The sequence below is a fragment of the Gracilinanus agilis genome, chromosome 2 (assembly GCF_016433145.1).
Source record: "Gracilinanus agilis isolate LMUSP501 chromosome 2, AgileGrace, whole genome shotgun sequence".
Classification (NCBI taxonomy): Eukaryota; Metazoa; Chordata; class Mammalia; order Didelphimorphia; family Didelphidae; genus Gracilinanus; species Gracilinanus agilis.
In genome coordinates this window covers 485,677,229-485,702,981 of record NC_058131.1, presented here as the reverse complement: position 1 = coordinate 485,702,981, position 25,753 = coordinate 485,677,229, and the positions used below count along the sequence as shown (strand labels likewise).

At 37.6% G+C, this 25,753-nt stretch overlaps 1 protein-coding gene across 4 annotated transcripts in view; it reads right to left on the bottom strand.

Annotated features, from left to right (window-relative positions):
• NRXN3 (neurexin 3) overlaps positions 1 to 25,753 on the bottom strand; it is a 2,038,283-nt gene that overhangs the window by 1,969,821 nt on the left and 42,709 nt on the right. For all 4 annotated transcript variants that reach the window (XM_044664970.1, XM_044664971.1, XM_044664967.1 and 1 more), the window contains exons 2-3: positions 23,039 to 23,056; positions 1,838 to 1,867 (exon numbers count right to left, since the gene is read on the bottom strand). In XM_044664970.1, coding sequence (XP_044520905.1) covers positions 1,838 to 1,867; positions 23,039 to 23,056 — 48 coding nt within the window. The remainder of the gene's footprint in view (positions 1 to 1,837; positions 1,868 to 23,038; positions 23,057 to 25,753) is intronic.

The window sequence follows — 25,753 nt, the reverse complement described above, 5'->3', positions numbered from 1 at the left end:
GAAAACCAAATTAATAATATATTTTCTTTCAAAATCACTGCGAGGAAATAATGAGCACAATAAGGTTAGACAGTGAGCAATAGCAACCAATTATCTCTCCATCCAAGACTTACTTTTTCCAGTGCAACTTGCCTTCTGATCTGACTTTCTAATTCTAAAAATTTCTTTTTCTCAATTTTAGGCCAGCAGCTTCTCCTCCATACTGTCATGGATCCTCCACTACCACTACCACTCCTAAATCACTTTGAAAGCTAGTCAACCTCAAATTTAACCCTAAACATATTCATTTCATCATTTTCACTTGTGACTGCTTGCTGCCCTTATTCGCCTGCAATACAAATTAAGGCACTACCTCTTGTTGGGACCTTTTGAACTGGCTTTCTATCCACTCTTCTAGCTTCATTTTTTCAATATCATGCTGCAATGCATACACCTGGTCTATGAAATATCTGGAGATCCAAAGCCCTCACTTGGCTACATTGGGTGAAAGAATTCTATAGTAGGACAATTCCCCATTCCCTCACTTCCTGAGCTAACCTTTGGGAAACACGACAATCTCCCTAGCTTTATTGCATCTTAGCCCTCTGGGCTCCTGGTCTGGTCCTACTCCTTTAATTTTTTCAGAAATATGTGATATAACAGGTTAAAAGGAGTCACAGGAAGAAGATTGGCTCTCCTGTGTTATCTTTGATTTTAAAGACCAAAGTTGCCATGAGAGGCCATAACAACATTTTTGGCAACATAAGAGGCAACCGAAGATGACCTCTCTGCTTTTCTTTCCCTCTTGGGCAAGACAAACCTCTAAGTGAATAGTTGATTCCTTATGTTTTCAAAAGGGATAAAAGGCAGGGGTAAAGAGGGGAACTAATCTCCAGGGTGAGGTTGGTAGATTCATCCTTCAATCATTGCAGGATCCAAGAAAAATAGTACCAGCAATTGAGTAGGAGGTTTTCTTGTGTGTGTGTGTGTGTGTGTGTGTGTGTGTGTGTGTGTGTGTGTGTGTGTTAAATAAGATAATTTTAAAACAGCTCAGTTGTTGAACCTTGATTTAGGCTGATAATGTGGAAAATTTTTTATTTTTTTAAAGGCCCATTCACAGCCCACCCTGTGCTTAGCTGAGCTGAATTTCCTGCACATTTTATTCCATGCATATTTGAATATTTTAGGTTGCAGATGCTGAATTTACAGACCTTTATATGCAGTTTTCTTCTGGGTATATAATGAGTTAGAATCATGCCATGAGGGTATTAGCATGTTCTTGTAAGAATGTTGCTCTTATTTTCATATAAATGCATATGTACATATATAGTCCTTTAATAAAAATATACCCCCAAGGGCTGCATTTTATCAGGCAGAATTTCAGAGTGTTTGTACTGGACAATGAAAAATAGGGGAAAGACAAAAGGATGGGGGTTTGAAAAGGCCAATGCCCCCCCCTCCCTCAGCAGGGGAAGGGGGAAGAGAGAGGGAGGGAAGGAAGTTACCAGTTTTCTTGCTCTGAAATTAGCTTCATTCACCCCCATTATCACCACTGTCATGCTTCATTTCATGCTTCTTCCTCAGAGGCATAGTCCCTAGCACCGCAGGGACACAGCCTCTGGTCTGACAAATGGTAGTGGAGCATGGGAAAGCAAAGGGAATGAAGAGGGCAGAGGGGAGTAATTCAGCATGTTGAGGATCCATAATGTTTCTAGTAGCTGCCCCCCACCTTAGGGCAGCCAGGACAGGCAAAGAGCCAACAGCAGCAATGTCTACTATGACCAGCCAAAGGAAGTGGAGTGGAGGTGAAAGGCTCTGGGGCTAGGCAGAGAGGAAAATAAGACCATCAAGGACCTACCTTGTTCGCTCATCATGAGATGTGAAAGGCCTTGAGGAAGAGACACAGGAGAGACAAGAAGAGAGATCGGGGAGGAGGAAGGGGAGAAAAAAGAAGACAACGTTATCATTTCAACTATAACACTCTCCCCAAATAAAAATTAGCAAGATCACATACTTGAATAGAATTCAATAAGGATAGCATCACACACACACACACACATACATGCATACACCTGCGTGCCCTGGCCAAGTTTCCTGCACCAGGCACGATCCCTTGGCTTCCCAGTTAGTCAAAAATATCCTGTTTGAACTACTCTAGACCCCAATATGGAACTTTTTTTTAACCTATCCTCCCTGCAGCAGGCAACGTTTCAGGCAGGTCTTATTATTCCCAGATCTATAGGAAAGAACCTTGAGCGTGTACCTCTAAAGTAGCCTCTGCCTAACCAAGGAAGCAGAGAGAGTCCCCCACGTGGATCCACTTCATCAAAATGGGTTCTCCCTAATCCTGTCGCTACATTCCTATTTTGTTTCCCAATTGGTACCTGTTCCATCGAGGTCCTATTGCCCCTGAAGTAGAATTTCCGAGCTCTAACTATGTGAAACCCCCTACACTGGGGGCATCCCTATAACAAATAAGGTCCCCTCTGGGTGTGTTTATCATGGAAGTCAGGCAAGGTTATTAAGAGCTTCTGACTTCCAGGTGAGCACAAGCCTCAATAAAGCCATTAAAGTAAAAGATTTCCATTAGCTAGTGGTTCAGATATTTATTTTCGTATTACTGTTATTATTACTACTGCTGTTACTTTCCCCCCATTCCAGATGATCCAGAAAAATGTTTACTCCAAGGGAAATTCAGAGAGATAAGGGGATTAACAAAAGGAAAATCTCTAAAGGATACAAATTTCTAAATGTTTTGGAGATTAATTCAGATTTAGAAAAGTAATCAGAAGTAAAATGTGGGCCAAACCACTGCTTTTGTAAGGACTAACAATATAAATTGTGTGTGTGTTTATATAGCATACATATACACAATATGAATCCTATGTGTGCACACGTATATACAATATAAATTATACGTGTTTATTTTGCATCTATGCATGCATATATAATATAAATCACGTGTGCTTATATAGCATGCATATGCACGTGTATACAATATAAATTCTAGATGTGCATACATAGCATATATGCACATATATACAATATAAATTATGTTTATTTTGCATCCATGCATGTTTATAATATAAATTATGGTGTGCTTATATAGCATACATATGAACACATATACAATATAAAGTCTAGATGTGCTTATATAGCATATATATGCATATATTCAATACAAATTATATGTTTATATAGCATGTATGCACATACATACGATATAAATTATATATGTGCTTACATAGCATATATACAATATAAACTATGTGTGATTATATAGCATACATATGCACATATATAACATGAATTGTAGATGAGTTCATACAGCATACATATACACACATATAAAAGATAACATATATAATATAAATTATGTGTTTATAAACCACACATATATACATATATACAATATAAGTTTATTTTGCATGTGTGTATATATATAATATAAATTACATGTATGCTTATATAGCATATATGTGCACACATACAATATAAATTGTGTCTATATAGCATACATATACACTTATACAATATGAATTATAGATGTGTTCATATAGCATACATATACACATATATACAAAATTAAGTTTTATGTTTATATAGCACATATACATATATGATGCATATGTGTATATATAACAATCATAAAAATCATGAAGCTTCTTTGTTCTTAGTAAGTCGATTTAAACAAAATCATATTTTAGGTACCTAAATCCAGGGGCATCTGGGTGGCTCAGTGGACTTAGAACCAGGCCTAGGGGTTCAAATCTGGTCTCAGACACTTCCTAGCTATGTGACCCTGAACAAGTCACTTAACTGCCTAGTTCTTACTGCCTTGAAACTAATTCACAGTATAGATTCTAAGATGGAAGGTAAGGGTTTAAAAAAAAAAAAAAACTAAAACCAGGAGTGGTATAACTTAATTCAACATTTCTTATGCATTATCTAGGATTTGGATTAAAATTCAGGAAGTCATTGAATGTTGGTAGTAGAAAAGACCTCAGAAGTTACTCAGTCCAAATTGATGTCCAAGACTGACTACAGCATCCACAAGGGACTGGCCAATCTCTGGTTAAATGCCTTCAGTGATAGACAATTCACAATCTCACAAAGGCTCTCTTTCCATTTCTTAAGCAGTAATATGGAGAAGGAAATGGTGTACCACTCCAATATCTTTGCCAAGAGAACCCCAAATGGGGTCACAGAGTTGACTGAAAAATGACTGAAAAGAGAACGTCTCAGACATCTCTCTTAGAGTGAGTTGCAAGGCAGGTGCCAATACTAATTGGTAAAGGGAATTTCTCACAAAGACAATCATGATCTGATTTAGAAAAGATTGGTGAGTAGAGAGGCAGTATGCCACACTGACCACATTGATTCCAAGAGTCAGGAAGTCCGAAAGACCAGGGTTGAAGCCCTGCTTTGAACATATATATACTTCGTGACCTGTAGCCACTCATGAAACCTCTTGGTACCCCGACCAACTCTCTAGAACTATAATAAATAAGAGAATTGCGAAGTGGCGTTTCCATATCAGAAGGCTCTTTTACTAATGAAATAACAAATGTCAACCAAAAGGCATTGTGGGGAAACTATACCAAATATTGGACACAAATGTGCCTCAATCTAAGGAAGGAATAGAAGCAGTAGCTCTGGAATTACAGATGATATTGATGTTTCTAGGAAGAAAAGAATTTTAAGCTTGCTTCAGAGAAGTCTACTCTGAAGCATGGCCCAAACACAAGTCTTTTGAACCATTCTAAGATTCCTAGCATTAGCCCAGCATCTAATTTCCCAGTCAAGAATAAGATTTCATGAGTACATTGTAAAAAAAAGCATGAGAGATTCAAGGACCAGTGAACAGAAGAATGTGGGTGAAGCAGATGGCTCAGTTAGGAAAGATGTAGAAAATAAAACTGATTTGAAAAGGTAGATTAGTGTGATTGTAGAAGACCTCAAATGCTATGAAAAAAAGGAGATTTTTATCCTGTGGATAATAGAGGCAATGAAAGTCTTTGTGCAACCAGTTGAGGTGGTACAAATATTATTTTAAAACTAGACTTATGGAGATGGGCAAAATGAAAGAATGTATAGAAAGCATGAATGAATTAAAGGATGGAATAATAAATGGAGTACCAGAGTTAGAATCAGGAAGACTCATCTTCCTGAATTCAAATCTGGCTTCAGATATTTACTAGCTGTGAGACCCTGGGCAAATCACTTACCTCTGCGTGCCTCAGCACCCTATCTGTAAAATGAGCTGAAGAAGGACAGTGTCTTTGCCAAGAAAACCCCAAAATGGGATCACTAAGAGTTGGACATGCTAAATGACTCAACAACAACCTCAATAGGCCAGTTGTGAGGTGAGCTAATATGAAAGATGGATTAAAGAGAGTTTTTGATGGACGAATCAAGAATTTGGTAACTTGCACAATGATCCTGCACAATTACTAGTGGTTGGGGGAAAGAGGTAGAGATAAGGCAGAATATATTGTTTTGATATGTCTATATGATAGATATATAATTTAATAATAATTTTTAAAGCCTCCCTTAGGGAGGGTCCCAAGCAAATATGCTAAGGTAAGGAAAGAGTGAGACTCTAGCTGTGAACTAGGGAAGGCTGCCTGGTCCCAGTTGACTCTTAGGTGAATCTGTCATGTTGATTCAGTTAACAATGAAGAGCTAGAGCCAGGCTATCTGGGAGCTCAAGTTCAGAAGTAAGGAAAGAGTTTTGGGGGAGCATTAGATCACAGATGTAGAAAATGGACAGTATTATCCCACAGGCTCAGGCCACAAGATCCAGAGTCCGCATGAAAGAGGCTATTTTTCCAGTAAGGGCAAAACTAGCAGACCAGTCAGAACAGAGAGAAGGAGCCTGGGCAAATAAGGTTTCCAGACAAGGTGATAGAGGTGTCAAAGTTTAAAAACTCAGGGAGATTAGATTAGGTCCTTAGGTAATGAGCAAGTCTGAAGATTAAGAAGAAGCTTGCACAAATTTTATCCAATGGGTTAATGGGTAATGATCCAGAGATGATTAAGCTAAAGAACTAATAGGAAGAAAGGTCCTGTCAAGATCCTAAACTCCCATATGCTATATTACAGACTGATGGAACAGAGTTCAAAGAACTAGAAATGGTTCCCTGATCAGTCAATTCCATGATGATAGAATTCAAAATTATTTTATATAAAGTCGCAAACCAAGAAAAAGAAAATCTAGGAGAAAAGAGCTAAGGAGAAGGTTCTTTAACTAGTATTGAGGACTTAGTTTAAAAATAAAAGAACCTTTAAAACTGTGAACTAAATTTCTAACTTCTTATTATACCCTTAGCTTTGCTGTATGTTCTCCTAAAGTACATTAGAAAAATACCCTTTGAATTAATTTGAGAAGTTGGTATACTACTCCTAGGAACAGAAAAAAAAGGAAACAGGAAGACCATGAAGTATGAGGGCTAGAGGGAGGACACGGGCTCAAATTCTACTTCTAATGCTTATGGCCTTTGTAATCTTGGACAATTTTCTTAGTTTCTCTGGGCCTCAGTTTCTTCATGTGTAAAATAAAGAGGTTAGGCTAGATCATCTCTGATGTCCCTTCCAGATTTATATCTATAATCCTATGTAAAAAAAATAAAATAAAAGTGATGGCAGTGAATGAAATCCTTTTTTTCCTGCTCAAAGGAGATCTAGAGTTTAATGTTTCTCCAAAAATGAGAGGTACTTGTGTGAATTTAAAACCCAAAGGAGGTACCATGGAGCCAAGACCTAAGTTTTCTGTCATGGTAAAAGCTGAAAGGAGTCTATAGTACAAAAAGAATGTTACATGGTACAAAAGGGTACCAATGGTAAGATTCTCCAGCCACTTTCACAAGGTAAAAGACAGAAGCTGAACATCTGATATGATTTAATGCTCTTGGAGTCATATCACCAATGCCCTCTCAAGCACCATTCCTAATCAAGTAGGATTAGATCCACCTTGACCTTAAGCAGAATTTCAGTGTTGGAAAAGTTATAGAAGGAACACTAATATATTGCTAATGGAGCTGTGAATTGGTCCAACCACTCTGAAAAACAATTCAAATTATGTGAAAAAAAAATGATTAAAATGTCCTTACCCTTTGAGCCAGAGATTACACTATGAAGCAGATAACTCCAGGAAATTAATGACAACAAGAAAGACATATGTCAAAATATTTATAGCAATGTTTTTATAGTAGCAAGGAACTAAAAACAAAGTAGATGCCCACAGTGGTATGTATGTAAGCAAATAGTATCATACTATAAGAAATAAATACAGAGAAGCACAAGAAGGCTTATATGAACTGATACAAAGTGAAGTAAGTAGAACCAGGAAAATAATGCACAAAATGACTATAAAATAGAAAGGAAAATGACAACATCAATAAAACAATAAAACTGAACATTGTCAAATTTAATGATCAAATTTGACCCCAAATGAGGAAGTGAGTTCTAATGGATCTAGAATACTACCTATATTACATAGAGAGATCAGTTTTGTTGAATTTTTTAAATTCCTTGTAATAAGGGATATATGTTGTGTGTGTGTGTGTGTGTGTGTGTGTGTGTGTGTGTGTGTGTGTGATAAGAGATAACTCTGGGAAAGAGAATAGAGGGGGATATATTAAGAAATATAGATGATGCAAAAGCTATCAATAAAAATTTATTTTAAATACAAGAGTGATTTCCCCCCATTCCAACACCAAAACTACAAAGTAGAGACACAATGAGTCAAAAAATTTGAGAAGCAGGGACCTTTTGGGGATCAATGGGAGTCCGAGGGCTCCCTATCCTAGGGCACAATAGAATTATATAGCTCGAGATGAAAGGTAACTCTGAGATCAATGTAGCCCAGTCTTTTCCCATTAGTTGGCAGTTAAGTGACTTAATAAAGGTTAGTTAGTCTTCTGACTCCAAGGCCAGTGCTTTTTCCACTATACAGTAGTTAAATGAAAGAAAACGTGGAGCCTCCTTTTTAATGACAAAGAACTGGAGAGGAACTAAGAAATGTGTGAGCTCATTGGAAGCACTTTACAAGAGAAACAATCAACAGAACCTCTAGATTGGGTCTTGGAAGAGAAAACAAGAGCTAAGTGTGGGACTCCCTGAGATGGTATGCAAGATACTCAATAAAAAAAAAAAGAGCTAGTAAAATCCTGGAAGGGAGCTGGGAAGAAAGGCTAATAGTTTCCATTTTTGGAATGCCCTTCTCTCTTGCAATATTGAGACTGCAAACAAGAACACTCAGACAAGAAATGTTTTCTTCATAAGAAGCTGAGTTCATTCATAAGAGACTGACACAATTATTTATACCTCATTTGATGCAGAGGAAGTGGTTGGGCAAACAAAGATTGAGAATTGACATCAAAGTTTTAATCTTGGGGGACTGGGAGAATAAGAACTACAAGTTTATATAGTACTCTAGGTCTTAAAGATACTTTCCTCATAGAATCTCCGTGAGATAGATAGTGCCATGCACAAAAACAGAGAAGTGTTGGGGGATGGAGGAAGGAGAAAGGTGAAGATAATGAGTTCAGTTTTAGCCTGTTGAGTTTAAGCTAAGTTGGACATCAATAAAAATGTCCAAGAGGGAACTAAAGATGTTGGAATATAGCATGAGGCTGAAAATAAATATCTAGAACCGGGAGATATTTTCTTGTGATAAAAACAAAGAAGCTTCTTCTAGGGCCCCTACCAAGAATTGAAAAATCTAATTGGAGGAGATTCAGTATCTCAAATCAGAATCTCCAAGGGAGAGAAGATAGAAAAGGTAAGACCAGAAGTAAAATTGAACCTTAAAGAACACTTATATTTAGAGGGCACAAGAAAGAAGAGGAGCCATTGGAAGGAAGAGCAAGGAAGTGAGGAGAATAAAGATACTGAAGATTTGGGACAAAGGATGTGAGGGAGCCAAGGTTAGGGAGAGAAAGAAAGAGGAATCAAAGGAAGAGAAAGATAATAAAGGGGCAACATTTCCTTTAAGTCAGTTATGGAGAAGAAAAAGGCATATAAATATGGAAAGGGAATTCAGAATTCACATCCTATGGTCCTGATGTTTTAGTAAGAGGATAAATCATTGGCCAAGAATGAAAGGAAGCACTGAGGGCAGCAGCTAGCTGACTCAGTGAATTGAGAGCCAGGCCTAGAGATTGGAGGTCTTGGATTCAAATATGACCTCAGAACTTCCTAGCTATGTGACCCCGGGCAAGTCACTTAACCCTTATTGCCTAGCCTTTATTACCCTGGAATCAATATACAGTATTGATTTTAAGACAGAAGGTAAAGGTTTTAAATAAATATCTTTTAAAAATGAAAAGGAATCATGATTTGGGGCTTTAAGAAAGTTTTTTTTTTTAATTTGAATAGTCATAGATGGAAAAATACTCAAACCAAGGTACATAAAAAGATATTTTATCACTCTTGAAAAGTGAAGAAAGCTAGCAAGTAGTATGAAATGGATATTCAGTTTCATATAAAATCCTCTTTTGGAGTCTTCCTGTGTTTATGGAAATGCTTTTATTTATAGATGATTATGTTCAAATTTTTAAAATAAAATTATTTTTCAAAGAAAAAGTGAGAAAAATATATTTGTGGTATATTTGTATTGAATCTATTGTTGAGAAGAAGATGGAGAGAACCACATTTTAGGCAGACAACTATAGCATTAGGACATAAAGCTTGTCAATTGACTAATGTTTGAAAAGAGTCAAAAATTATACTAGGGGAGGCAGTTGGGTAGCTCAGTGGATTGAGATCCAGGTCTAGAGATGGGAGGTCCTGGGTTCAAATGTGGCTTCAGACACTTCCTAGCTGTGTGACTCTGGACAAGTCACTTATCCCCCATTGCCTAGACCTCACTGCTCTTCTACTTTGGAACCAATACACAGTATTGATTCTAAGACAGAAGTTAAGGGATTTTTAAAAATTATACTAGGTAGGGATCTCAACATCGGCCTCTGTAGGAATCTTAGCATTGGCCTCTGTATTTCACTGGTGTTCAGATGTACACAGAGTGCAGTTTGGAGTTATTACTTGGAGTTCCAACTCAGACTGTGCATTATTCCCTGATGCTAAAGACAAGAACGGATTTGGGGAGGTCAGTGTACAACAGTAGAAAAAGCAATGGATTTTGAGTTAGGGGTCCTGGTTGAAATCCAGGCTCTGACATTTCCAAACCCGGTGAAGTCACTTCACTTTTCCAGGCTTTAATTTGCTCATTGATAAAGTGATGAAGTTGGACTAGATGACCTCAAAGGTCCATTCCAGCTCTACACCTATGATCCTATGAAAAATCAAGAGCAGAAAGTACAATAAAATTGTGGGTTCCTCTGAGAAATTTCTCTGAAGAAATAATGATAGCTGGATTCTAGCACAACATGGAGACCTGAGCATAGTTGGCAAAAATGTTCTGATTAGGGGGCAGCTGGGTGGCTCAATAGATTGCAAACCAGGTCTGGAGATGGAAGGGCTTGTATTTAAATCTGGCCTCAGACACTTGCTAGCTATGTGTCCCTGAGAAAGTCACTTAACCCCCATTGTCTAGCCCAGTGATTCCCAAAGTGGGCACTACCACCCCCTGGTGGGTGTTGCAGCCATCCAGGGTAGCGGTGATGGCCCCAGGTGCATTTATCTTTCCTATTAATTGCTATTAAAAGTTTTTAAAAATTAATTTCCAGGGTGCTAAGTAATGTTTTTTTCTGGAAAGGGGACGGTAGGCCAAAAAAGTTTGGGAACCAATGGTCTAGCCCTTACCACTCTTCTGTCTTGGAACCAATACACTGGATTGATTCTGAGATGGAAGGTAAAGGTTGTTGTTTTTTTTAGTGTTCTGATTAAAACCAAGAACTATCCAGTCTTTCTAACTGGAAGTCATTGGCAATACTTCCCAACCTCCTTCCTCACCCAAGGGCATTAAAGGAAGGAAGGGAGATTGAAGAGGGATGAGGAACTTCTTCTATCTAATAGGCATACTTTGACAGTATTATGCAAGCTATATCTGGAGGCCATTAGTTCCTGACAAGATCATAGGATAATTGAGCATTTGAGATCATCTAAATCTAAACCTCCTCTTTTATAGATGTAAAAAAGAAGATTCTGAGAGGTGGTTTGCCCGGTCACACAGGAAGAATTGTCATGTCTTCTGATTCCAAATCCCTCTCTTTCCACTGCATGATGCTTCACGCCATCTCTGTCTCCCATCCCATACACACTCTTCCCCTAGCTCCCTTCCTACTTTCAGCTTTTCCTATAAGAGCTCCTATATGGTAGGTGTGAGAAGGAATAAGGAAACAAGAAGAAAAAAAAAAACAAAAAGAAAACAACCTAAAGGGATATAACAGCATTCAAACTTGAAAATTGCCTGAGAACAGACTGCAAATCATATGCAAATCTCATGCAAAATATAGTTATAGCCCTCCTAACTATGTCATACACTGGCTGATGCCCTTAGGGAAAATTCCTCATTGAGGTCACTGCTTTCACAGATAGGGGAGATCATACTTAAATAGCCATAAAAGTAAATTCAAAATGTCCTTGTCTGTGTTACTGAAGTGACAGCGAACCTATCTTATGAGAACAACCACATGAGAGAAGAGAAATCATTACTGAGCTGGGCAGAGGAAGATGCAGTGTTCAAGAGGAGACCTTTTGGTTGGAGGCCTCCATCATTCAAATCCACGCTTTCCGTCTCTCAAACTTAAATTTCAAACATTTCAAATTCTTTTGGCTCCTTCCTTCCCTGAACTTAAATTGAGTCCAGAATTTCAGGGGAGAAGAAAACAAGTTGCTGATGGAAATAATAGTTTCACACACATTCTGGGGAGGGATCCCTACCAAGACTTTTGTCTCACTAGATCTCAGGGTAACTTTTTTCCTGCAGTGGAAAATCCACATGTACCATTTCACTTTGCAACTTGAAGTAGAGAAATTAAATGTCACTAATTGCACAATGGTGCCAAGTAGCAACACTGAATTCTTATTAGGCAATGAGGATTTTTTCAAATAGGCAAATTATTTGAAATCAAAGTAAAATGCAAGCATCTGTCCAGTGTTTGAAGGGTTATTAAGAACATGAAGAAAATGAGAGAGGGAGTGGCAGTCAAAAAAGGGAGATTGTATATTAATAACTTTTAGGAAGCAGTAATAAACTATTAAAAAAGAGAGCGAGAGAAAGAAATAGATGGCTTCTTAGCTGTTATAAGAATGTGGAAATTAAGGCAATTTGATATAAATAAGATTCAAATTTTATTCCAAGTACCTTATCAACTGGGCTGGAAGGATGACAGGATTCTATAGCAGTTAAGTTTTATTTCTTTTTCATTGAGTTCTGATGGAGAGGTAACATAGTCAATTGAAACAGCACTAATTTGGAAACAGAGGATCTGGGTTTGAATCTACCTATATGACTTTGGATAAGTCACTTCATTTCTTTGGCCTCAATTTTCTCACCTATAAAATGAGGAGGTTTGTCTAGAGGATCTCTGAGATACTTTCCACGATCCTATAGAAGTAGTCCCACTTGTTTTGAATGCTCACTACAAGTTAACAATATGATGTGACAGTAATAATAATAATTAATAATAATGCAAACTGTATTAATAGAAGTAGAATGCTTACATGAAAGAAGTGTCAGTCCCATATATATGTGTATATATGTGTGTGTGTGTGTGTGTATTATATATATGTGTGTGTGTGTGTGTGTGTGTGTGTGTGTGTGTGTGTGTGTATAAATTTCTTTTTTAAGAATAGATTTCCCTCTCTTGACTAGTCTGGAAGTTTATTACTCTCCTACTCATTCCATTATATTTGCCATAGGAACTTCATTTCTGACCTGGAGCAGTTCACCTCTCTGTAAGCAGCCTCAGCACCCCTCCACCCCTTCTCTGAGAGGATCACTATATTAATGCTGAAGTTAGTATATATACCCCATTAACTTAATCTACTGCTACTCAGAACTCCTGACCTCAAGCAATCCACCAAGCTGTCTTCCTAATAAGAAGTAAGACAGGCATGTGCCCCCATGCTGGCTACACTCATTGCATTCTGTCCAGTCAGAAAGCATCAAAAGTTAGTGTCTGAGGGGCAACTGAGTAGCTCAGTGGATTGAGAGCCAGGCCTAGAGATGGGAGGTCCTGGGTTCAAATCTGGCCTCAGACACTTCCCAGCTGGGTGACCCTGGGCAAGGCACTTGACCCCCATTGCCTACCCTTACCACTCTTCTGCCTTGGAGCCAATACACAGTATTGACTCCAAGATGGAAGGTAAGGGTTAAAAAAAAAAAGTAAGTGTCTGAGTAAAGGTCCCATATCAGAAAGGAAATAAATTGACACCTATCCAGAGAAGAACAATCAATATGTTAAAAGGACTCAAAATCATGCAATATGAGGGACAGTGGAAGAAACCAAGAAGCCTTCAACTTAAGAACACTTAAGATGAACGTCATTATTGTGTTCAGATATGGAAAAAGCTATCACATGGAAGAGGGATGGCTCTTGCTCTCCTTGAACTTGGAAAGAATGAAGATCAATGGGCAGAAGTTACAGAAACAGATTTCTATTCAGTATAAAGAAGATTAATAGTTTAAGCTGTTCTAAAATGGAATGGTCAAAAGTCAGAAGGCAGATGGTGGCATAGCAGATAGGGCACTCATCTGTAAAATGGGAATAAGGATATACTACTTATTGAGTTGCTGTAAAAAAATTTTGTGAAAAAAACTTTGTGAAAATATTATGTAAGGTACTAAATAAATAGGAAAGTTGTGTTCTAGTCCCATATATAGTTACGTGACCTTAGGCAAGTCACTCTCCAGGCCTAAGTTTCCCTCTCTGTAAAATTAGGAGGCTGGATTAAATGATCCCTGAGGTCCCCTTTGTTTGAATCTTTCCTGTCTCGCTGTGCGTGGCAATATTGTAATTATCAATTCATGCCTCATTACCTTTTAGCTATTTGGAATTGAAATAGGGGAGCATAATAACATATGGGTCCCTCCCTCCCTCCCCCAGCCCTACTTCAGCTCCCACATAGATCTGTATTGAGAGGATAACTGTTTCTACCAGGTCCAGAAGGTCCTTGATTCCAAAGAGATGCCAGACCTGGCATGGACCTTAGAATATGGAAATTGTGATTTTGCCTCTATCCCTCAAGAGATAAGAAAAACAGGCTATAGCAAGAAGGGCACGTGATCTTACTAGACTAGGAATATCGACAAATATAGGGAGAAGATATACATGGCTCAATGGAGTAATGCAAAGCTTCTGGATTTGTAGTTAGAGAACTAGGTTCAAATCCTGCCTCTGCTATTTTTATCTGCATGATATTAAGGAATTCATTCACCTTTTCTGGGTCCAGGTTCTCTTATCTGTAAAAAATGAAGAGATTCAACCTAGATGACTTCTATTGTCCTTTTCAGAACTAAATCTATGATCCTCATTGTAGTCAGAGAACCTGAATTCAAATCCTTTGTCCGCCACTTACTAACTCTGGAGCTTTGGAAAAGTCAATGAATCTCTCTAGACCTCAGTTTCTTTGTCTGCAAAATGTTGGACTAAATGAGCTCTACAAGCTCATGTAGCTCTCAATTGATTCTATTAGCTAGCTAGCTTTGCCAAGCTGAATAGCTAAGAAAGACCCAACAAAAGAAGAATTAGACTAAGAAAAATCTAATTTTGTAATATTTTCTGGAAATTTTATTGTCTATTTTGTTAGGATAATTGTTAAGAATTAAGAATGTTAGGGGGCCGCTAGGTGATTCAGTAGATTAAGCCAGACCTGGAGATGGGAGAACCCAGGTCCTGAGTTCAAATTTAACCTCAGCCACTTCCTGTGTGACCCTAGGCAAATTACTTAAACCCCATTTCCTAGCCTTTGCCGCTCTTCTCCCTTAGAACCATTACATACTATTGATTCTAAGATGGAAAGTAAGGGTTTTGGGGGTTTGTTTGTTTTTTTAAGAATTAAGAACGATAGACTTGTTTTGTAGAAGCCATCTTTTTATTAATTTAAGTTGATGGGAGGAAAGCATTTATTAACTGCCTACTTTGTGCCAGGTACTGTGTAAAGTGCTTTATAAATATTTCATTTGATCCGAACAACAACCCTGTTGGGTAGATGCTATTTTTATCCCCATTTTGCAGTCATAAGGCCAGATATGAACTCAGTTTCCCTGACTACAGACCAGCACTTTATCTACTGTGCCACCTAGCTACCTAAATGTTTGTATTAATGAAAATTTACCCAAAAGACCATATGTTTATAGGACATCATTAAATATCTTTCTTCACATTTTTCAAAGTTGTCTTGTTTATTGAGCATGGTTCACAGTCATTTGTAAGTATTTGACAACTTTTGACCATAAAGGGTAATCAATGACTTCCCTAGATCCCTTCCAGAGCAGCATCCATAACACCTTCTAGTTCTAATCTCCTCCTGGCTCTAGTTCTTAAATGAGAACTAAGTAAGTAAGCTCCTTCAATAATTCTCACCAGATTCCCTTTTCTATAGGGAGGCATGAAGAGAATCTAAAGAAGAAGGCCCAGTCATGGATTCCACATCAGGCACATACATTCCTGTGTCCTTACAGACAACCAAAGCTGTCATGCAAGCAGGGAAGCAGCTATTCACTCATACTTTGTTGATCAAGAACATATACATACAGTAGCCAAGGGGTTCTTTCCAACCCCCAGCCGGGTAGTTGGCTGGAAGCTAAGCATGGTTAGTTTAGCCTAAAGCCTCCTTCCAATCCAATTACAAATATAAATTCCAAAATATAAATTCTACCTCCGTTCCCTTCTGCCTGGTCTCTCTTGAATTGTGCCCCAGTGGTGATAAAAACTTTTTTGGAGGGGGGAAAAAGGGAAAATAAGTATTTTCAAGATAGCCTTGAGTTTATACTCTACCCTCAGGTTAAGCAGTGATACCCTATGCAAGTATTAGAAAGAGGGAAACAGAAGGCACCTTCTGCCATCAAAAGCATGGGAGAAAGAAAAGATATACCCACACTTCTAGAACTAGATGCTACAGGATACCATTCAATGAAAGAAAGATGTCATATTCCTCTTCTCTGCTACTGACTGTTTTCTTAGGCAAGTTTCTTAGCTTCTGGGGCCTTTAGTTTCCTTATCAGTAAAATGAGGGAATTGAACCTGTAAGGATGGGATTTGTCAAATTCTCAAAGTCTTTCCAGTTGCAAATCATATTATTCTCTCAATTTCTCAGTAGCTCTTTCTTCCAAGATCTCATTCTAGGTGACATCAGTCCATTGAGGATGGGGGGATAAGATGGCCACAGGACTGAATATAGAGAGACTCATTATAGTTGTCATGAAGTTTAGATTGGGAAGAAGAGAAGGTAAATGAAAGTCATGAGTACAGAATACAGAGAATGGAAAGTATGTAAATACAAGTGTCTAAAAGTTCACAAGGCTCAGTGGGGTATGTATTTGGAAGGAACAGCCACAGAAAAAAGATACATAAGGCATCTAGAAACTCAATTTTCCTCCACTACCTAACCCTCAACTTCTAAAATTTGTTGTTCCATTTTTCAGAGAGGACCAGTGACATCACAGAATGATGTCTTAACTAGCATATGAATTAGATTTAAGTGAGACAAAGCCTCATTCTCTCTTCCAGAGTCATCAAAGTCCAGTAACAAGACAAAATACACTGATGATGGCTCAAGGTATGGTGGATGATCTTAGCATCTTCCATATCTGACCAAGTTCTAAGTTTTCCTCAGCACCTGCTTCAGCTTCCTTTGTGGTCATCAGAACAAATTATTTTCATCTGCCCATTCCACTGGAGGAAATCTTCCTATGCCTGGGGTAGACACCCTCCCCCCACCAGCTCACACAAGTGGGTTTGAAGCCTGTCAGTTACCCTCAGCCTGGTTTAGCCCATCATCAAGATGGTTTTACATAAGAGTATAGGTGCTGTGCAGAGTGACAGGTAAGAGTTGGGTAAAAGGTAGCTTCAAAAAGATGGATAAGCAGCTCTGTAAAGGATTCAATTAGCCCTCACCTTCTCCCTCCCTCCCCTCCCCTATTTTCCTGCCAATACTATTGTGGACTCAGAGCAAGAGGACTATTTCCTCATCAGGTCTCTGAATAACTAGGGCACTTCAACAAGGTCAAAGTTATTCATTTAAATTCAAACTCTAATCAGCAGCCAAGGCCTGAGTTATTATCCCTTCTAAGAAGGGAGGCTGTCACTAGAACACTATAAACAGCCCCAACTTGATGGAGGTGGGATGGGGGAGAGGACAAAAGGGAGGGAGGCCAAGGAGTAAGTCTCTTACACACCGAGAGGGTGCCACCCAGTTGCCCCTCACCCTCTAGCTCCTCCATCCAGCCTAGAGCAAGCAAGCTGTCAAAAATGGTTCACACTGAATTCCAAGATTGCTGTCCTCATCTTCCTCCTACTCCCTTCTCTAAGCTTCCTCATCTCAATTCAGCTGATTCTGTCAGCTTGGTCTCACCCAAACAGCTCAGGAGAAAGAGGCTGGTGGAATGAAGGAGTGGGAAGGGTGTCTCCAAAACAGGCAACTTATAGGAACAGAGATTTAGAGTTGGAAGAGACTTTAGAAGTCACCTAGTCATAGATTCAGATGTGAAAAAGGCATAAATGACTTGCCAAAAAAGCATTTAAGTAGATGGAGTCCATTGGGTCCAAAGACTAATGAGTCCTTAGACCAAACCACCATTTCAGGAGAGATCCCAGCCTCTCAAAGTAGACTTCCCTCTACGCCTTTTAAACAGCATCTTTGCACCCTCTTCATCTTCATTTTCTAGATCCCTTTTATGTGTTTTCTTCTCTCATTAGCATAAGCTCCCTGAGGATAGGAATTGTCTCCTTTGCTAGTATTTATATCTTCAGTGCTTAGCAGAGTGCCTTGCACATAGTAAGAACATAATAAACACTCTCTTCCCTCCCACCTACCCAGCCCAGCCCATTAAGGCTTAATGACTTGCCCAAAGTCACAAGGTATTTTAAATGGTAATGCTAGGGTTTGAACTCAGGAGCTTTTGACTTCAAGTTTAGCATCATTTCCATTATTCTAATGTTCCAACTCCCCTATTTTAGAGCTGAGGAAATGATAAAAATGGGTTAAGTAATTTGGCCAAGGTCAGACAAATACTAAATAGCAGAACCAAGACTTAAATCCAGGTCCCCCATTCTAAAACCATTGTCTTAATCATGGATGACTAAGAATGGCCTCCACAAAGTTGGGATTTTAAAATTCAATTCCATTTAGTCTGAGACCCACAAAGCCCATGATGTGGGCTACATCACCACACAAGATTCTGAATCTATTTCCAACAGGGTAGGCAAACTTAGAAAAAAAAAAAATCTTCCTCTCCTCCCTGAGGTGGGAAAACTGAAGGAAAGACTTCCATGCTGGAGACATCCTTCAGTTCTAGGCAATGTTTATTCCCTTTACCCAAGGCCCCACTGACCAGGAGTAGTGTTTTACCATAGGTTTGCTTCTAACACATTCACTCAACACGCAAAATTAATCAATTGGCCCTTTATAGTCTTCTAGCTGCCCATGGGTAAAGAATTATGTTAGTTTGTGAAATGTCCTATTTGTTTTCCTGAAAGCATTTGAGGAGGGCTCAAAGTAGGGCAGAAAGGAGACTGTTCAAACTAAAGCTAAAGTATTTTGAAAGCACCACTGACTGGATCCATATTGCCTCGCAAGGGTCACACAAGATATAGATCATAAAGTCACCTCATCCAAGGCCAGACTTGCCCAGAGTTTAGAGTGAATGCATCAGACAGCTATCGCTATGAAGGCAGTCAACTCTAGAGGGTTTTATGTACAGGAGTTATAGATAAGAAGGTCTGAGGAAAGAGGGTTAGAGGACAATAAATGTTGGCTACCAGCCATGTGACCTTAAACCTCAGATGCAAAACCATTAGAAGATCCCCTAAGTAAAAGCAGATGCTTCCATACATTGAAGAGGGAAATTATAAGAAGCCATGTTCTGACTGTGGTCACACTATACCACTGTGGTAACTAAACTATTCTGAATTTATTCTTCTCTAGAAATGTCTAATACAGGAAGAATTCAGGAAGCAGGACTAAATTAAACCGTGAGTCTCTTCATTCAATGAAAATGAAAACTGAAAAATTGAACAAAAAAAAGAAACTAAGAAATCAAATATCTATCACAAAGAAAACATTTTATTAACTAATATACCTGAGAAATGATGTGTTGTGCATTAGTGTATTTACCCAGCTAATGGTGACACAAAACAAAAACAACTACCCTCAAGTAGGTTATTCAAGTAAAATTATATATGAATATAAAACATAGGGGGCAGATATGTGGCTCAGTGGATTGAGAGCCAAGCCTAGAGAAGGGAGGTCCTGGGTTCAAATGTGGCCTCAGATACTTCCTAACTATGCCCAAAAAGCAAGTCACTTACCCTCAGCTACCTAGCCTTTGTCATGATTCTGCCTTGGAAATGCTTAGCATTGATTCTAAGACAAAAGGTAAGAGTTTAAAAAAGGTAAGAAGTTTAAAAAAAAAAAAAAAGAATACAACAGGTAAATGTATGATCTGATGAATAGATTGCTAGATAAATGAATAAGTGACTATATATTTTTGTATGCATATATACCTATGTATGTATAGATGTATGTATAGTTGAGAGAAGGAAGAGGAGAAGAATGGAGAGAACACCAGAGAGTAGAGGAGAGCAGTAACAATCATGGAATATTAGTTGTGGCTTGAAGAAATCAATGGATATGAAGATTCAAAAGTGGTCATTTGGTGTTAAATACAGCGAACATCAAGTTGGCCAGTTTGACCTAGAATGTAGATTACATAAATGGAGATAATTTGAAATAAAATTGGAAAGGAGCTAAGATTTAAATGTCAATCTGAGAAGTTCCTGTTTTGTTCTAGAAGAAAAAAGGAATCACCAATTTTTTTTAGCACAGAAGTGACATCATCTTATGAACTTCAGGATGATTATTTTGGCAGCTGGGTAAAGACTGAATTAGAGAGGGAGGAGGTTAGATGCCAGAAGTTCAGTTAGGAGGATGTTGCAATTGTCCATGCAAAAGGTGATGAAATCCTGAACTGGCATGGTAGCTGTGTAAGAAGAGAAAAGGGGAGAGATAGGAGAGATGTGGAAGCTGAGTGAACAAGATTTGGTAACTTCCTGTATATAGGTAGAGTGAAAGAGAAGGGAAGCTTCTACAGTTGCAAATCTGGGTGACTGGAAGAATGATGACATCTCAATAGAAAATGAAAAGTTTGGAGGAGGGATGGATGTAGAGAGGTAGATGGAAAGAAAAGTTCTATTTGGTTGTATATAAGATATATAGAATATATATACATATATATAATAGATATCAAGATAGAGATGTCCAAAAAGCAGTTGATAATGTGAAACTCTTCCTTAGGATGAATATGGAGGTCTTGGAAGTCATTTGCATGAAATGGTAATTAAACCAATGGGAGTCAATGACAGCACTGAGAGAGAGAGAAAGAGATTTGGACAGAGAAAAGAAAAAGGCCCAGGATATACAACTTGGGGGAAAATTCACAACTAGCCAGCATGTGGATAATTTAATTTCTTTAAAGTTATGATTACTGTGATGGAAAGTCAATAAATACAATAACTTTTCCTTTTCCAAAGACATTATTAGCCTACATACATTTCTACATATCCTCATCACTTTGACAGAATATATAGTACTCATAGCTTCTGCAACATAAACTTAGCAATAGTTTTCTTGATGTTTCTGTTAAGAAGACATTTTGAAGATCTGCTTAAATTCAACTTATTGACTTACTTTTGGGTGTATCTCTTATATATCATATTTATGGTAGCAATATTTCCACACCAAAAATTAGGACACATTAATGATCTTAAATGAGATAGATGTTCCTTCTGTAAAGCTTTGTCTTAAAGCATTATTTCTTTTGTTTATATTGGAACTGCAACAAAAAATTAGGGAGCAGTGATTATGGAAAGGGAGTTAAAGCCTACATTAAAGGCCAGCTAAATGACCCTGGTCTAAGTAGAAATAAATTCAAAACCAAATATGTGGGTATACAATTTGAAAGAGAGATAAGAGTATTAAAGGTGTCAGATTAACTCTGCTTGATCTAATAAACAATGATCCTCTTAGAAGGTATTGGCAAAAGGAGAAGATAATGAGATAATCAATCTTTGAGAAACTTTTGTTTTATGACTCTGTGAGGCAACTGATAGGGCAGCTAGGTGGCTCAGTGAGTAGAGTGCTGGGCCTAGAGTCAGAAAAACTCATTTTACTGAGTTCAAATCTGGCCTCAGATACTTCCTAGCTGTGTAACCCTGGGCAAGTCATTTAGCCCTGGTAGCCTCAGTTTCCTCAAATGTTAAATGATCTGCAGCAAACCACTCCAGTATCTTTGCCAAGAAAACCCCAAAGAGGATTACAAAGGGTTGGACTGGATTCATTCCTATTGTGGCAAGGGGGAAGGAATGGGATGTACGGCTACTTATTCTCTTTAGTTCAAATCAATATCTCAGTAAACTCAATTCAAAGCTAATAGCCCCAGTGGTTTTGAATGTCCTTAAATAGTCATCCAAACCTGAGTCAGTTCCATCTACCCATTCATATGTGTTTTTGCAAATGGCAGGTTAACACAAATGGACCATGGCATATACATAGCTTAAGAGAAAAAATAGATGTATGCAATTTAGAAAGATAAAAATAGATTATCAAAAGGACAGTTTTTTTCTTGTTATATGACTAGAAAACTCTTTGAGATATATCATATTATCCAAAATACAGCCCTGATCCTGAAATGGTCAGTACCTAACAATTGAGAAGCTGAGATGAGAAGAATAAGGCTAACATGCTCAACAAGCTGGTTGATTTATAACTGGAGAATGATTTGAAAATCATTTTCCCAAAGCTTCAGCCTTCACTTTCTAGGTATACCCAAAATCCATTAAATAGTGGCTTCCTTCAAGACTCAATTCAAATCCCACCCTCTATAATAGGTATTTTTCAGTCTCCTTTCATCTACCTCCAAATTTACCCTAAAAAAAAAAAAAAAAAACAACAAAAAACAAACAAAAAAAAAAACTCTTACTTTCTGTTTTAGTAACAACTCTAAGGCAGAAGGGCAAGAGCTAGGTAAACAGGGATAAATGACTTGCCCAGGGTCACACAACTAGGAAATGTCTGAGACCAGATTTGAACTTAGATCCTCACAACTCCAGGCCTGGTGATCTATCCACTGTGCCACCTAACTGCCCTCAGCTTACCCTTTACATATCTTATATGTACCTAGTTACTTACTTATCCTCTCTTCCCATCAGAATGTAAACTCCTTGAGGGCAGGGATTACATTTTCCTTTCTCTGAAGCCCTAGAGTTTAGCATAGGGTAGCCTGACATAAAATAAACACTTAATAAATAACTGTTGACTAAGTGAATATGAAACCTTTCTTTTTTAATTTAATTCTTTAATTCCAAATTTAACAATCATCAAGAAATAATGTTTTATAAATAAAAAAGATTATATGTGAAACTGAAAAAGGAACAAGAAGGAAATAATTATATAACCATATAAATGTATGTTATGCATACATTTATATATGTATAACATTTACACATATATATTTATATAAGCACTTATATATGTGTGTATATGCATATATACATCATATATACACAATATATACATTTATATATACATTTATGTGTGTATATGTGCATATATTATGAGATGGGGATAATCTTTTGATTATCTTCAAAAAGGTTATTCTAAATCCAACAAGAATCCCTATTGTTTAATTTATAGTTCTACCACTTATTAAGTGGTCTTGAGAAACTAACTCTCTGAGGCTCTGTTGTTATTTTCTTTTAATCTGTAAAATGAAGGGTTTCAATTAGATTGCCTCTAAGGCTTCTTTCCAGTGCTAAAAATCAGATTCTCTGGTATCATTCCCCCCCCCCCAGCAAAAACAGATTCACACAAAACATGCATATCCAAAATAAAGAAAGGATTCTCCCTTTCTCAGTCAAACACAAAGACTCACCTGGACTTTGACTGACATCTGTTGAGGCATTTCCAAAAGGAGGGAAAGGAAGAGGAAAGAAAGAGGAGAAGGAAGGGGGGAAAAAGAAAGAAGAGAATTAGCAGCACACACACACAAGAGCAGCATAATATGTCCTTGCATGATTTTAAAATTCATGCAAGATCCCAAAATTGTTCAATTTCTGAGCAGTTAGCTCTGTCCTTCACCCAAAAACCACCCATGCAAGCTGAGGGTCCTGAGATCCCTTTTCACTGTGCATGTAGCAAGAAAGAGTAACTTCACATCTGTCCGGAGAGAAGCAATCCTGGAAACAGATAGAGCTTCAAAGAGCAAAGTCAGTCCTGAAATCAGCAAGAATATTGGTTAAAATATTCTCATGTGCATCACAATCACAGATGACAAATCTGTTTCAACCATCAGAGAGAATATTGCATGTAAACTTGAGCAGGTTTCCAGAGAAGAAAAAAAAATATTAGTCATTCTTGTTGAAAACTAGAGAAAAAGGGTCATGAATTTAGGAAAAGTTATAGGGCTATTTGCCACCAAGTCCTAAAAAGACAGGAGAACAAGCATTGCTTTTAATTCTTATTCCCAGTGTTCCTAGTGACCATCCTTCATCACAGACAACAGTATGAATTAATCAAAAATTCCTATTTAATTCTTCTAACTTCCTACTTGAAGGAATCATCATTTCGAATCAACCTGTCAAACACAAATAAACATAACTGAATAAACCCATGTCAATTATTGACAAGTGTATTGATTAATGACCACCCAAATTTGAAAAGGCTTATCTAGGTTTACCAGAGAGTGAGGTTTTTTTTGTTTGTTTTTTGTTCACAATAAGAATTAAAGGGCATATTGGTAAGCAAATTTAGGAAGTTACCAACCAATGGAAGGAGACCATTCAGTAGCTTGCAGTTGTCATTTAGTATCACAGAATTTTTAAGTTGAAAGTGACCTAAAGGATAACTTAGCTCCTCTTTACTCCACAAATGGGAAGATTAATGGTTTTTAATTCTATTTGTCTCCTTACTTACCACAATTAAATCAAATAGAACAGGGGTAGGGAAAACTACTTCCTGCCCCACCTCCGATAGTTAGCACAAGGTCTAGAGTTCACTAAATCTAACATACCTTTGGCTCCATCACACTGCCTTTCATGTGGCCCAATTACAAGACTGGATTACACATCTTTATCTTTAGGGAATTAATGGGGAAAAATGTAAAGGAAAATGGCTTAGGTATATTGGATCTCAAATTGCACTACAAAGTGGTAACCATCATAACAATATGATACTGGCTAAGAAGTAGATCAGTGGAATAGATTAGGCATTCAACATGCACTAGTAAATGACTATGATAGCCTCATATTTGACAAGCCCCCAAATCTAAACTTTTGGAAGAACTCACTATTTGACAAAAACTTTTGAGAAAACTGAAAACCAATATGTCAGAAACTAGGTCTAGACCAGCACCTCATGCCATATACCAAAGTAAAGTCAAAATTAATATTAGACTTATAGATTAAGGGTGAAACCATAAACAAATTAGAGGGGCATGGAATAGTTTGCCTGTCAGATCTACAGATAAAAGAAGAATTTATGTCCAACCAAGAAGCAGAAAACATTATGAGGTACAAAACTGATAATTTTGAATATATTAAATTAAAAGATTTTGCACAAACAAAATCAATGCAACCAAGATTAGGAAGGAAATAAGAAAGTGAAAAAATATAACAAGTTTCTATGACAAAAGCCTCGTTTCTCAAATATGTAGAGAACTGAGTCAAACTTATAAGAAAGCATTCCCCAAATAATAAGTGGTTAAAGGATCTGAACAGATAATTCTCAGATGAAGAAATTAAAACTATCTTCAGGCATATGAAAAAATGCTCAAAATCATGATTAATTTGAGAAATGCAAATTCAAACAATTCTGAGATAACACCTCATACATATTAGACTGCCTAATATGAAAAAGGGAAAATGATAAATGTTGGAGGGGGAGTGAAAAAATTTGGGCACTAATATACTGTTGGTGAAGCTGTGAACCAATTCAACCATTCTGGAAAGCAATTTGAAGTCATACCCAAAAGGCCATAAAACTTATGCATACTCTTTGACCCAGTAATATCACTACTAGGTCTGTACTTCAAAGAGATCAAAGATAGGGGAAAGGATCTACTTGTAGAAAAATATTTATAGCAGTTCTTTTGTGGTAGCAAAGAACTAGGAACTAAAGGGATTTCTTCAAATAGAGAACAGCTGAAGAAGTTGTGGTATATGATTATAATAGAAAACTATTGTGCCATAAGAAATGATGAACAAGATGATCTCAAAAAAACCTGGAAAGGCTTATATGAAGTAATTCAAAGTAAAGTGAGCAGAACCAGGAGAATGTTGTACACAGTAATAGTAATAATAATCATTTAACTCTTATCAGAAATGTAAAGATTGGGGGCAGCTAGTTGGATCAGTGGGTTCAGAGCCAAGCCTAGAGGTGGGAAGTCCTGGGTTCAAATTTGACTTCTGATACTTCCTAGCTGTGAGACCCTGGGCAAGTTACTTAACTTCCATTGCCTAGCCCTTACCACTCTTCTGCCTTGGAACCAATACATAGTATTGATTGATTCTAAGAGAAGAAAGAAGGAAAGGAAGGAAGGAAGGAAGGAAGGAAGGAAGGAAGGAAGGAAGGAAGGACTGTCTCTTATACA